Source organism: Aythya fuligula, chromosome 1 (assembly GCF_009819795.1).
Source record: "Aythya fuligula isolate bAytFul2 chromosome 1, bAytFul2.pri, whole genome shotgun sequence".
NCBI lineage: Eukaryota > Metazoa > Chordata > Aves > Anseriformes > Anatidae > Aythya > Aythya fuligula.
The window spans coordinates 192,061,137-192,074,972 of NC_045559.1; the positions used below are offsets into that span (position 1 = coordinate 192,061,137).

Here is a 13,836-nt window from a genome sequence, read left to right on the forward strand (position 1 = left end):
CAGTACAGACTGTGAAGTGATTGGCAAAGTAGGAACCCTCCTGAAAAAGACTTGGTAGTTGTGCTGACAGACGGTAGAGCATATTCTCTTCATACAAGTAACATAAACTGCATATTGGGTTGCAATAGCACGTGTGTGATCACGGGAGGATATTATCCATTTCTACTTATACAGCCAACATCTGAAAACCATTGCTCACTTTTGGGATCCCTCATTCAAAAGGTATGTTAAAAATCTGGAAATACTCTATAGCAGAACTACCAAAATAGTCAAGATCCTACTACATGTGAACTTGGAGAAGCTGAGGGGCCTGCTTATTCTGGCAAAGAGGATGCTCATTTATAACATGATAGTTGCCTAAAACTATTTGCAGGGAAACTGCAAAGCCTGTGGAGAAAATCTCTTCTTACTAGTTTCAGACTACATAAAAAAGGACAATGGCTATAAGCTGTGGCTTGGGAGGTTCAAACAGGACATGAAGAAGTGTTCACAATCTGTAAAGTGTAGCACTGGCACAGACTGCCCAGAAAGGCTGTGGAAGCTCCTTCCTCAGAGGTCCTCCAAGATGTGCCTAGACAAAGCTATGGTCAGTGTTGGCAACAGGTCCACTAAGGGAAGGAGATTGGACTACATAAACTCCAGAGGTCCCATCTAACCAAATTTCTCTGATTACATGATCTAAAAAACTTTCTATCCCAGACTCCAACCTTTGATGCCATTTTATATTGGCATGCATGGCTTTCCCTGTTTCTCATGCATCAATTTCAAATTAAAGTGTCATTTACATTTTGAAATAAAGTTTTGGAAAAAATGTGTCAATCTCAAACTTCACTCTAGAAAAGGTCCTGACAGTGGACTGGTATCATCAGGTCAGTCTCAGAGGCACATTCTCTTTCAACAATGTGAATGATGGCTTTGCCTAAGGATGCCACAATTAGTTGAGTGAACCAGTCACTTGCTTTGGTAGTTTGTTCTGGTCTTGGCTGGGATAGAGTTAATTTTCCTCCTAGTTGCTGGTATGGTGCTGGATTTAGGACAAAAATAATGCTTACAACACACCAATGTTTTAGTTGCTGCAGAGCAATGCTCACACAGAGGACTTTTCTGTTTCTTGTGTTGCCTTGCCAGCGAGATATCTAGAGGTGCACAAGAAGCTAGATGAGGACAGAGCCAAGACAGCTGACCCAAACTGGCCATAGGGATATTCATATCAGGAGTGGATGCAGCATCCCACGAGTCACAATACCTGTTTGCACAGCTGGGATGTTTCCAGAAGGCTTGCTAACCTAATAATTAACTAGGTTTGTCAGGCAGCAACAACCAAAGTCCAAAGAGAAGTGGATGTGTAGAAAGCCAGAAGAAAGCACTCAGAGAATAACGTGATGGGAGAGACATTCCTTTAGATACGTCAAATGTAAATTTGTCTCTTTTGTTAACAATAGAAAAAAGCACATTAAAATTACAGGAATTGTTCAACTCAACTCTTTTTAATGGTGTCTTCATGAATACCAAATGGATTCATGAAGACATTCTGAGGTTATTTAGATGGGACGTTAAGGCAGAATCAATAATTACCAAAGGAGCTGAGATAAGTATCTCTGATTAAAAGAAAAAGGAGTATCTCAAGGAACCATCCTTCTGCAAACACTTTCAGATAATAAAAATAATGGAGTAGCTAACTGGGAGCAGTGAGAGTGGTTCGCATCACTCTCTCTGAAACAAAATAGGTAAGACAAATCTAAAGCTGGGCTTGAGAGAAATGCATCTGGGGAAATTAAATTATCTTATATTCTCTACCTTACCACAGAAAATGCTAGTCAGATTTGGACGCTATGTAGGACTACAATATTTTTCTGAAACTGGTTGTTGAAGCAAGTAGCTATTGCAAAATCATTGTCTAGGTTCAAAGCCCGTAAAATGAAGAAGTACAAAAATAGCAGGTGAAAGACTTCCAGCAATGTCAGTTTAAGTAAATCAGAACCCAATTATTTGAAGTTTTAAGTATTCACAGCTCAACATTTTTAATTGGTATATAAAGTATCAAATTAAATAATTTTATAGTATTTCATTGCAAAGTTGGCAAGAAACTACAGTCTCTGGACTCTTCAACAATTTGAAGCTCAAAAGATTGTTTAATTTTATAAAGACCTTAAGCACTTTGAAGAACTTTAAGAAGTCAATTATGCATATCCAGCCCTCCCAACCCTGCTCACTAAAGATTGTAAAAATTGAACTGCAAAGCCACTGACTTGTCCTCCATTTGCTGTTTCTGAGATGGCGAACACAGAAGATTCAAGATGCTGTACTAGTGTATATGGAGAGACTGTAATTATTCTTTCTCCTTGTATGATATGTGTAAGAAAAGTATACTCATTTGTCCATGAAAGTATGTTCTTCAGCCTCACTGAGACCTATCTCATGAGATATGATGGATACAAAATATTGATGAATAAAAAAACAAACATGAGCCAGAAGGCTGCAGTTGCAGCCCAGAAAGCCAACCATGTCTTGGGCTACATCAAAGGAAGCATGGCCAGCAGGTCGAGGGAGGGGATTCTCCCCCTCTACTCCACTACCGTGAGACATCACCTAGAGTACTGCATCCAGCTCTGGGGCCTCCAATATATGAACAGCATGGTCCTGTTGGCGAGAGTCCAGAGGAGGGCCACTGGGACAATCAGAGGGCTGGAGCACCTCCTCCTATGAAGAAAGGCTGAGAGATTTGAAGTTATTTAACCTAAAGAAGGCTCTGAGGAGACCTTATAGCAGTCTTCCAGTACTTAAAGGGAGGGACTCTATCAAGGTTTGTAGTGACAGGACAAGGGGTAGTGGCTTTAAAGTAAAAGAGGGTAGGTTTAGATTAGATATTAGGAAGAAATTCTTCACTACAAGGGTGTTGAGGCACTGGCACAGATTGCCCAGAGAAGCTGTGGATGCCCTATCCCTGGAAGTATTCAAGGCCAGGTTGGATGGGGCTTTGAGCAACCTGGTCTGTCTGGTGGGAGGTGTCCCTGCCCATGGCAGGGGGCTGGAACTAGATCATCTGTAAGGTCCCTTCACATCCAAAGCATTCCATGGTTCTATGATAAAGCCTAACTTATTTCTGTGAAGCATAATGAATCTACACATGTAAAAGAATCACCATTCATCAACTCCTGATACAGAGATATTATTATTATATACAGTATTCTATGAAAAAATTAATAGTAAGTAAACTAACTGCTAGCTGTGTTGATTATTATTGGCAGTCATATCTGAGGAGTCTTGGATAACCTGCTGGCTACTGGATGTGCCTTTTTGACAAAGTGATTTACTATATTATTAAAGAGTATTTCGATTAACCGCTCAGCTGACCATATATAGCTACTGTGTAGGCTATATTCATTTGCAGGCATAGCCATTTGACAAGATTTGATGGACTCACGCAACAGAAGACTTTCTCCTAAGAGTGCCTGTAATGAGTAAAGTCTGCTGTCCAAAAAAGGGAAGGAGATAGAACAATGTCTCTGCATTTTCATTTCATCTGCCTATGGTGTTTAGTGGTGATAATTCACACTAGTTTGCCAGTTATGCTAAGTCCTGCACTGAACAAGGTAGCTCTTAATTGCTTTTCCAAGGTGTAAAAATATGCACAGAGGCCCGTACATTTCAGTCTGGAGAAATTCTATTTATCTCATACAACAAATGGTGTTTTGTTGAATGCACTTCATTATTATTCTATTAAAATTACAATAAATAATTAAATAGATTCATAAGGATTCATAAAAATGAGAAATATAGTCCCAAAATAAGAGACTACAATGGAGTCAAGAGTCAGCTCTGTAAGAAGGTGACTAAAGAAAGATCCAAATTATAGGCCCTTCTCATCCACAGGAAACTAAGCAGACCTTCATATAGTTTAATAGACTGCTGTAATCATTAGGTTAGACTGGGAGATTAAACCATCTGAATACAGGCCAATACACAGGCAAAAATACAATGTTTATCAGATCACAAGAAAGGAGCATGACAGTAACCTAGTGGTAACTACTCCTGGTGAGCGTGAGCGTGAGGGAACTAGAGTTGCAGCTGTGCCTGAAGTCTCTGCCTGGAACAAAACAGGATGAGCTACGATGACTGTTGTAGCTGCATTGTCAGTTGAGCTGTTTTCTATTTTGACTGCACTGTTCTGCAGGGAAAACATCGCAAGAGACATGAGATTACTCACAGTCATATCCAACCTATGGGATGCTGTGTCTTGTAACAGTACGTGAGGCAGAACCAAAGAGACACAGTGAACTCTAGAAATCCAGCCACTAAAAATTAACTTGGCTCTATCTACAGGAAGCAATTAAGCACAAAATCTAGAAAAACATTTTAAGTCATGCTGCTGAAAAGACCATATATATACTTAAGTCAAATATTTTCTAAAAAGAAAATGGCTCTTACCAGGATGCATGCAGTATTAATATGCTCTGAATTGAGCAGAACAGAACATTTTAAGACATAATTCCTAACAATTAAATTAATAATGAGCAATATTAAAATAATACAGCTAGTGTTATTCTGGTCTTAAGTTAGAATTGAAGTTTCTTGTTGGAAAAACAAAACAAAAGCTATGAATACATTCAATAATTGTGTTAATAATTGTGTTTTATATTGCTGAAAAAAGTCCATTTCTTTTTAATGCTATGGTTTAGGCTTACCCAAACACTAGCACTGCAGTAGGAGATCTCTGCATAACTGCAAAATGTGCTGCAGCAAATTTCTGCTACAGCAGAAAAATGTGATGCTGTAGCAACATAAGTTATCATTCATATGCACAAAACATAAATAATATTCATAGAAAGTCTATGGCAAATGTACATGTCTATTATCTAAGCTCTCTGTCCTGTGTAGTGAAAAAAATGATAAAAAGAAATTAGATTTCTTATCAAAGAATTGCATTAGTACAACTTCACAGTTAGTAACATATATCAGTGTTACATATTTTAATATTTATTTTGAAAGATTTTGAAACAATAAAAGACTGCTAAATGCAATTGACTTAAAATCAGTGTACATCTGAATAGTCTCTGAGGTTTAAAGTAATCACTCAGATGAGGAAAGTCACAATTGCTGTCAGTTGGTTTAGACAAAAGACTTAAAAGTATGTCTGTTTAAAGAAAACTGCTTTCTATAATCCCCAGCTCAGTAGGATAGACAGTACAACTCCGTGCATCTCCACATAAGGAAGAAGATGTTAGTAAAAATATAGACTGAGATAGGATAACGTCGTGTAGATGAGAACCTATATGGGATAGTAGATATAAATTATAAGAGAATACACCACATATTTAGCATGGATTTGGTGAAGCACAGGACACAGAAGGTATTAAATTCAGTCTTTCTGGTGTTAGTAACAGGGCGATTGTTTGAGCTGGTGCTAATTTATTTCTCACTTCTGTAATTCATTCAGCTTTTCTCTGCTCTGGCTTGCTGACCAAAAAGAAACCAACCATCAACCAACCAGGTTTTAGAAGGCAATCATCCAATTTTACATTGTGTGCCATGGAATCATCTGTGGACCTAGGACTACCAAACTACCAGAAATGGAATGGCGGTACAATGATAGTTTTATAGAAACTCAGTTTATAAAAAATAGTTTTGTTACTTAAATTGCAAAAGGCTTAAAGAAATACAACAAACTATTATTGGAAGGATGAGAAAATCTCTCATTTTATCTACATCAACAATCTCATATTTTCAAGATTACAATCCAGAATTTATAAATTATAATCCATGCTACAACAGAACAGTTCAGTAGAGTACAAATTTGGATGTAAGGGAGAAGTTTGCCTTCTATTTCCCTTCACACAGTAAATCTGAATGTATTCTGATTTTGTGGAGGTTTACTAAGGATTTATTTTCAAATACCAGCATTTTTAACAACTGAGAATTTTAACAAGTTATATAAGCATAGCTGCAACATATAAAAAAATCAACAGTTTATAGTGTATCTGACAGTATTCAAAGTTGATGTCTATGTAAATGATTTTAAGAAGCTTTTAAAATAAAATCTTTTCACTGTTAAATATAAAAGAAGAAATATTTAGAACATTTAGTCAGTTTTTCAGTTTGACAGCATTTTTGCTACCACATTGTCTTCTGTAGTGAAGATTACCAACTACCTCATTTTCAAGACATTGCATTAGAATCTAGGAGAGCAGCTGCATCAAGAAACTTTCTTGATGTTCTAAGTAAATATTTAATATTTGTCCACTTTGTAGTGATGCAGCAAAAAAAAATAGATACTGTAACTGGTTTTGTGTATAAAAGAGCCTTTCAACTCACTCTTGTTAAGGGCTTGTCAGTAGCAGTAGTTCTTGGATTCAGTGTGTTTAGAAGTAAGGTGTAAAAAAAATTGTTCTTAATTTAATAAGCAGATAAGCAGTTGAATAACCAGTACATTTTCTCACTTTTTTTTTTTTTTTTTTTTTTTAAGAGGGGCAAATGTTTTAAATTCCATAAATTCAGTGCTTCCACTACATAGCATAGGCACTCTGAAATTGCATCTAAAGGCTTAGGATGCAAAGCTATCAATAGAAATACTCAAAGAGAAATATTAAAGTGATATTGAATAAGCCTCTCAGAATCAATTTAATGCTAGCATAGGTATAGAATAATCCAGGATATAAGGAAAATATTTTCACGTGTTTTCAAATTGCATTAAAAACCACTGTTTTGTGGTCTGTGTTCCATCTGGTATGAATGCATTTTTCTAACTGAGCAAATGTTAAATACAGTTTGAAAGAACACAGATATTTGAAATGGGTATTATACAAGATAGTATTTTGAAGTCATAACATTTTCTATCAGATAAAGACAAAGCACTGAGGTACATTGAGACTCTGTGCAAGTTTTGGCTTTGTTAACAGAGGAGGAGTCCTTGAGCTCAATGTATTATCCTACGCACCCTGATTGTACTGATATCTTTGTGAAGCTTTATAGTACCATATCCTAATAATAAAGCAAATCGTTTGAAAACATAGCTTTCCATGAACACATTTAAACAAATTTACCAGTGATATATTTGGTATTCAAGAAATGCAATACTCAAAGGCAAGATTTATTTACTTATTTTACAGTTCAAAGGTCTCATACCAATTATAAGCAAATGCGAGCAAACATTTTTTATATATAACAAAGTAACTTTAAATCTTTAAATAATAGGGGATGCACTGTACTTCCAATTAATTTAATCTTTTTTTATTTCCCTGTAACTTTTCTCTATAAAAGACAACATGCTATGGCTATGCAGAAAATTAAAGTGAGTCTTGATATACAGACCAGGTCTCTTCACAGCTCTGATAATAAGATTCACAATTCAATCAATTTTCAATGTTACCTGACATAATTCATTTACCAGGCAAATAAAATACTCTAATCACTGACGATTTGTATTTATGCAGTAATTGTGTGCTCTCATCCAGATTTTCTTCAACAGAAAAGCAATGAAAACAAAAATTATAGAACAAAAAATTAAAGCTTCATCTCAAAGTGCAAAACTTTTTCCATATTGAATTTTCCATATTGAATTCCATTTGAATATTACTGGAATTTCCAGCATACCAGAATAAAAAAAGGATGGCCAACATTAATCTGATCTGCCTGTAAGTATTGCCTAACTTCAACTCAGACTGAGGTACAGCCACTCTTAGTCAAACTCCTTCCAAAACTAAAGGCCTTAGTGGCTCAATCCAACTGTTACGCATACTGCCATTCGAGTCTCTGTATGTTGTCCAAGAAAATGGTATGGATAGGCAGATAAAACATAGGACCTGCAGAACATCCATGCTCTACTGCGTTATGGTACTCTAGTAGTGGGAATCAGATGCCTGAACACTAGCTATTACCGCCATTTTGGCCTTGACTTCCCACTGCTGGTACAAGAAAATGTATTCCCTTGGGTCCTGTGTCATATCTAGGAGCTCCTATATATTTATGTCTTAAATACATAATCCCTCCATTTAGTCTTCCCTATGGAAATCCACGTTTATGAACAGGTGATTGGATTCTCTAGCTTACATTAAAGGCAGAAAAAAATCAGAGGTAGATGAAAAACATAATTTTACCTGGGAACTGATCATACGTTGTGATGAACGTGCAATATTAGCAGGCAGGCCAAAAAAATCTGGTTTATCATCTTCTGGAAGGCTTTCAATAATATGACGATAATCCTACATTTGAAATAACAGAATAAACATAACTGAGGGTATTGTTTTTTTCATTTAATGAAATTAACAGTGTACTTTAACAAGAATTTTGTTAAGTGCTGAACGACGCAAAGATTAAAGTGCATGTAACACAGGTATCTTGGATTTTTTTTTCGTTTATTAAAAAAAATATTTTTTAACTGTGTTTCTTTTTCTAAAAGAGCAACAAGAATTTAAGCATTTAAAAAGCAATTAAGAGCAAGATTAATGACAATATAATACAGAAAGAAAGATTTCAGCATTTGGAGTTTGAATAGCCTATAAAAATATTTATATAATGAAAAACACACTTCGATTTAAATCTCTGTGAAGATATTATCATTCATATAAAGTGAAATAATTTGACCTCCAGAATACTGCACAAAAATTTATTTTTATCTCCAAATAAAATGTCATACGTTGTCCACAGCATGCCAACAAATTATGTCAGAATGTTGATATATTTTGTAAATAAGGAGATATATTAATATTTTCCTGTTTCATTCAGAAGTTGTAGGAATGCCTAACAGTCCATACAAGCTACGTAAAAAGTTATATAAATTTATATAATAAATTTACTGAGGTCCTTCTTTGTCATAAGATGACCCAATTTCTTTTATTTAGCTCTTCATAGCTATGCTGCTTTGCACCACAGTCCAATCAGGTATCATAAAAAAGTCTGATTGAACAGACTAGCAGAATAGTTCTGACAACTTAGGAACTACTGCTCTGTGCAAAAGAATCTCAAATAACTGGAGAATATATCATATATATCATATCTCTGTCCTTCTTTGCAAATACAATGGTTCTTGAAAACAACTTACTTCAATGTATATATAAGATAACAGAAGATGTATACATACCAAAATACTGCAGGAATTTGGTAAAGAGATTGAATGTAGGAAACTAATCTTCTTGCCTCTAGCATTTAAACTACCAATGACTCTTGAATTGAAAAGCTGCTCCAAGTAGGACCGAAGAACCCTCATATCAAAGTAATTGTCTACACGGCCTCCATAAATTGCATTTTCAAACAAACCGTGCACAAATTCCCACTGAAAATCTTTGGAACCTACAAATATATCAATATTAGCTTTGTATCAATTAGAATGGCCTTATAAATATTCTTTCTGACATTGTAGTTATTCAGTGAAAAAAAAAGTACAAAAACACGTAACATTTCATTTCTAATTGTTCTTCATCTCCATTGCCAAATAATAAAAGTTGCAGAAGTTTCAATAAGTTTGTAAATATTTGTAATTGCTATAACATTTGCTATATTTCAAAACATACTAGAAATATTACATAAGTCTTGCAGTGTTTTTTCTTATAATGCGCAACACAATAAATGATAAAAAAGACACAATAAAACACACAATAAAAAGTTGGATATATTCATTTCAGAGATTATGCTATTAAAGTTTTAATTATGTGTTCCTTTGCTGTAAATAAGAATAATATATTTTCTTCAAAATTTCTACACATTGATCTCATAAAATAAGCTCATTGAACCAAACCCAGATCATGTGTTAAATAGATAGCATTGCTGGAGATGTCATCTTTCAAACAAAAAAGGTTCGGGTTAGGTACTTTTTATATCATTATAAATCATACCACATAGTACATAAAATTAACCAGGTTGTAATTAATTTTCTGGTCAAACTTCTGTTGCAATTACATTTTTCAGGCATAGCCGTATCTCCCAATTTCAGAGTAACTTATTTTGGACAACTGTGATAAAAAGGAGGAAAAATAACTACATCTATACCCTATAGCTTTCTAATATGAAAGCTTGATCAGAAAGGTACTTCTCAAAACCTCCAGAAAAAAAAAAAAAAAAAAAAACACATTAATTATTTTAAGTGTTTTTTGGTGTTGTGTTTTTTTTTGTTGTTCTTGTTGTGGTAATGGTGACTGGTGTACTACTACAAGCACTTTGATCATTCCTTTATAGGAAACAATATCTTCTCAGCAATAGCTAATGATTAGATTAATGATCATCATTGATAGTTAATGATTCAAGCTTTTTATAGCATTGTACGTTTCAAGTCTGTGTAACTAAGGTCCAATTCCAGTATTACTAATCATCCATAAATCTCATTTAAGTCAAAGATTGTAAACTTTCTCTAAATATCAGTTCGTAACTATTTTTTTTGAAATTATATAAAAACTAAATATTAATCATTAACTATAATGAAGAATTACTAAGCTACTTAACAGATCAATGACGGGTTCCATTAAAGAACGAATTTCATTACAAAGGAGTTCATACTCACTCAATTCACACTCATTCAATGTATGGAGGAGCTCATACTGGGAAGGGATGGAGACAGATGACTTCATCTATGCATTTCCTACTTATTCCTTTGGACTTGGGAAATTAAGTGAATAGTTCTGGGTGTTTATATTTTTGAAATGGTCCACAAGTGTTCCAGTGAAGATTCAAATGCAAAATTTAAATACTTTCAAAATAGCCTTTAAGCAGAACACCACCACTCCAAACAAAACAATCGTACAAAGAAGCCAATCTATAAAAATTACTGTGAAAATTTTTCACATTATAAAGAATTCTAAATGAGAGACATTCAGAAAGGTTAGGCTAGAAAGGTGAGAAAACTTTCCTTAATAAGTGACTCACCCTCAAAGAGTCCATCAATAATGTCAAAACCAGCACGGAGATCAGATAAAGAAAATTCATAAAACTTTGTCCAACCCTGCCATTAAAAAAGAAATATTAAGAATCAGTTAGTCACACAATGATCATAAAGTAAAATGCAGATATGATATGGTTTCTGAATATTGTATAATGCTTAGTGCTAAGTGAAAAAAGGAGAGAACCTAGGTCTTATAAAGTGCATCTTTAGAACATTAAGTGAAGTTATTTAAAAAAAAAAAAGAGGATGAAAAAAGAAAAAAGCAAAGAAGATAATGCTACTAGTTCATTTAATTTTACTAGAATCCATGAAGAATAAGGAAGGTAAACTTAGGATTCTTTTCTTTCCTAACAGTACTTAATGCAGTTCAAACCTGCTGACAGCTTTATCTAGGTCACTCACTGAATTATGTCTTTATTTTATTTCTGAAGACTTCTTTTTATTTCAGTTTCATTTAGATTTCAATAAAGAGGTCTGATTCCTCAAATACAGTCTACATTATACTTTAATCATCTTACTCCATATTTCACATCACTTCTCTACTGACAGAAAAAATTGTAAGGAGTAAAAAATTGTAATTACTGCTACTATTACAGCCAGAATGCTGACCACTGCATGCATATTTTGATCACTGTTAGTTCATACTTCTTTTGATTCTTGGTGGCATTATTCTTTATATAGCATTAACGTGTACAGTGTAATTCTGACAAAAGTCTTGCAATGTGAATGGATAAGTACATATAAATATTGGTAATATAACAAAGAACTTAGGAACTCCAGATCTCAAAGGCATCTCCTTTTGCTGTACCTTCTTATGGTTGTACTTTTGCATATTGATCTTAATGAGATGAATTCAGTCTCAGGTCAAGACTGCAGCTGCACCACACACCACAATTTAGCTATCAGCCAATCACCCTAAAGGTCATAAACTGCCAAGATGCTGCAGTCTCTCAATATTTTTAACACATTTGATTTGACAGATCTGTATATGAACCCAAAACAAACTGGTAATCTTAGGGGGAAAAAATAAAATAAAATAAATGATAAAATTGTCACTAAGTCTGAATGAAGCAAACATAGTTACACATTATGGAAAGAGAACTAACCCTATCTTGTGTCAATTGGAAAGCTTGTGGTAAATTAACATTAATTTGAACAAAGGAAACGAGATAATATAACAGATCACTACTTTAAGTATTTTCATCTATTCTTCTTTAAACACTATGTTCAAAGCCTGTTCCTGCAAGAGGCAGACAGCTCTATAATTCATAAAGTTAAAACAAACAAAAAAGCCCAAACTCTTAAACATTCCAGGCTCTGTCAGACCGAGTCTTTTGAATGACAGATTACTTTCATCACTAGTCTAAATAAAATAAACAAGACATAGAATAGTTTGCTGGGTATATTTATTCTTTTTTTTCCCCCGTTTAGCTTAAGTGTGAACAAAAAAATATGTTTGTTTAAAAAAAAAAAATCTAAGCAAATTCCCTTGTTCTTCCTTTGCTCTGAATAGGATTTGTGTGCATAAAGAGTAGAAAACATTGCATCCTCCTTTCCACTGAAGTGTCTCTTTTCTTATGACTTTCATTCATATGTTTGTTTCCAAATATTTTTTCTATTCCAAGCAAAAAAGATTCACAGGATATTTCCAATGTGACCTCACTCCTCAGCATCCATTAGTATACAAATCACACAATAGTTCCATGCAGATGGCAATTTTCAGAGGAACAGGAATTTAGGCTACTAAGATGTTATTCTGAAATTAATTCAAAGACAATAATAAAAGCAGGCACCAGAAGTATCCAAGTTTTTCTCATCTCTGAGCATGATCCAACATACACAAGATGAAAAACACTTCTCGATATAAAAAGCAGCAAATGGAGTAAATTTTTAAAAAGCCATCAAAAAAAGTATTACCTGAGGAATGTAATTTCTTCTTTCTTGGCACACAGCATGAAACCATGCTAAACAAAAGAGAGAATGGGCTCGAGACAAATTTCCCTTTCTATTAATTTGCTCTGGTGTCCAAGATTCATAGGTTCGCAAGAGGTTCTTTTTAAGGCCTGGAGGTGCCTGCAAAGGAGATAAAAACACTTTGTTCTAATAAAAAAATTATGCTTTTATGTTTTATTTTCTTAAATTCCAAGTTATAAATTATAACTTAATGATATGACAAGTAGTACTTAATTAAACAAAATTCAAGATAAACAACTGCCTATAATAAATCACCTAACAGAATCTTATACTGAAAATAATGTAAGCATACTCAACTAAATTATAACCAGAATCAATTGTTAGGAGGACTGAACTACAGTAAAACAACTTAGTAGAAGGAATAGTAATGTACCAAAATATGTAAATTTAAAAATTAATTCTTTTTTTTCCCATGCACAGGAATCTTTCTTCTGTTTTACAAACTCAACTACCAATTACTATTTTTGTGACCAGAGCCAACTGGCCTTATGCCATCACAGCTCTCTGCTAGCTAGCATATGGTAGATAAATATGATAAAATGTTGGTCTTCTGACTTAATATTAGGTAGTGTTTTTAGAGATTTAAATCACATTTTCTTGTTTATAAGGATTTTTTTTTTCTTTTTGGTTTGTAAATAGACCACATTATCCAAACTTCAGTCTATCTGAATATATAGCTTACTATGCATTAAAATTTATTCTTTTTAAACATCCAATACAAGCTTTCCAAACAAATCTTACTTCATAAGTTATTTTCAGACTTGATTGAAGCAAAACTGGAGTAAATTCTGGATGAACTTCAGTAGTAAGCCAAAGGCGAAAATTTGGTTGAGGCTGTAATGTATTCAGTTCCTGTCAAAGATACGTTATATATTGAGGTAGGTTTTGTACTTTGTTTTTCTTTTCAAACACAGAAAAGCATTTACAAAATGATATTTTGAATTAAAAAAGTTATGCTTGTCTAAAAATTACTCATTTGTTTTCTATAAGTAAAG

The 13,836-nt window shown here is 34.0% G+C and overlaps 1 protein-coding gene across 1 annotated transcript in view; it reads right to left on the reverse strand.

Moving 5' to 3' along the window:
• The window catches only part of DYNC2H1 (dynein cytoplasmic 2 heavy chain 1), a 167,120-nt gene that overhangs the window by 58,395 nt on the left and 94,889 nt on the right, over positions 1-13,836 (reverse strand). Inside the window, exons 78-82 of the mRNA XM_032194780.1 lie at positions 13,583-13,693; positions 12,785-12,940; positions 10,852-10,927; positions 9,077-9,285; positions 8,094-8,198 (exon numbers count right to left, since the gene is read on the reverse strand). Of these exons, the coding sequence (XP_032050671.1) occupies positions 8,094-8,198; positions 9,077-9,285; positions 10,852-10,927; positions 12,785-12,940; positions 13,583-13,693 (657 nt within the window). The remainder of the gene's footprint in view (positions 1-8,093; positions 8,199-9,076; positions 9,286-10,851; positions 10,928-12,784; positions 12,941-13,582; positions 13,694-13,836) is intronic.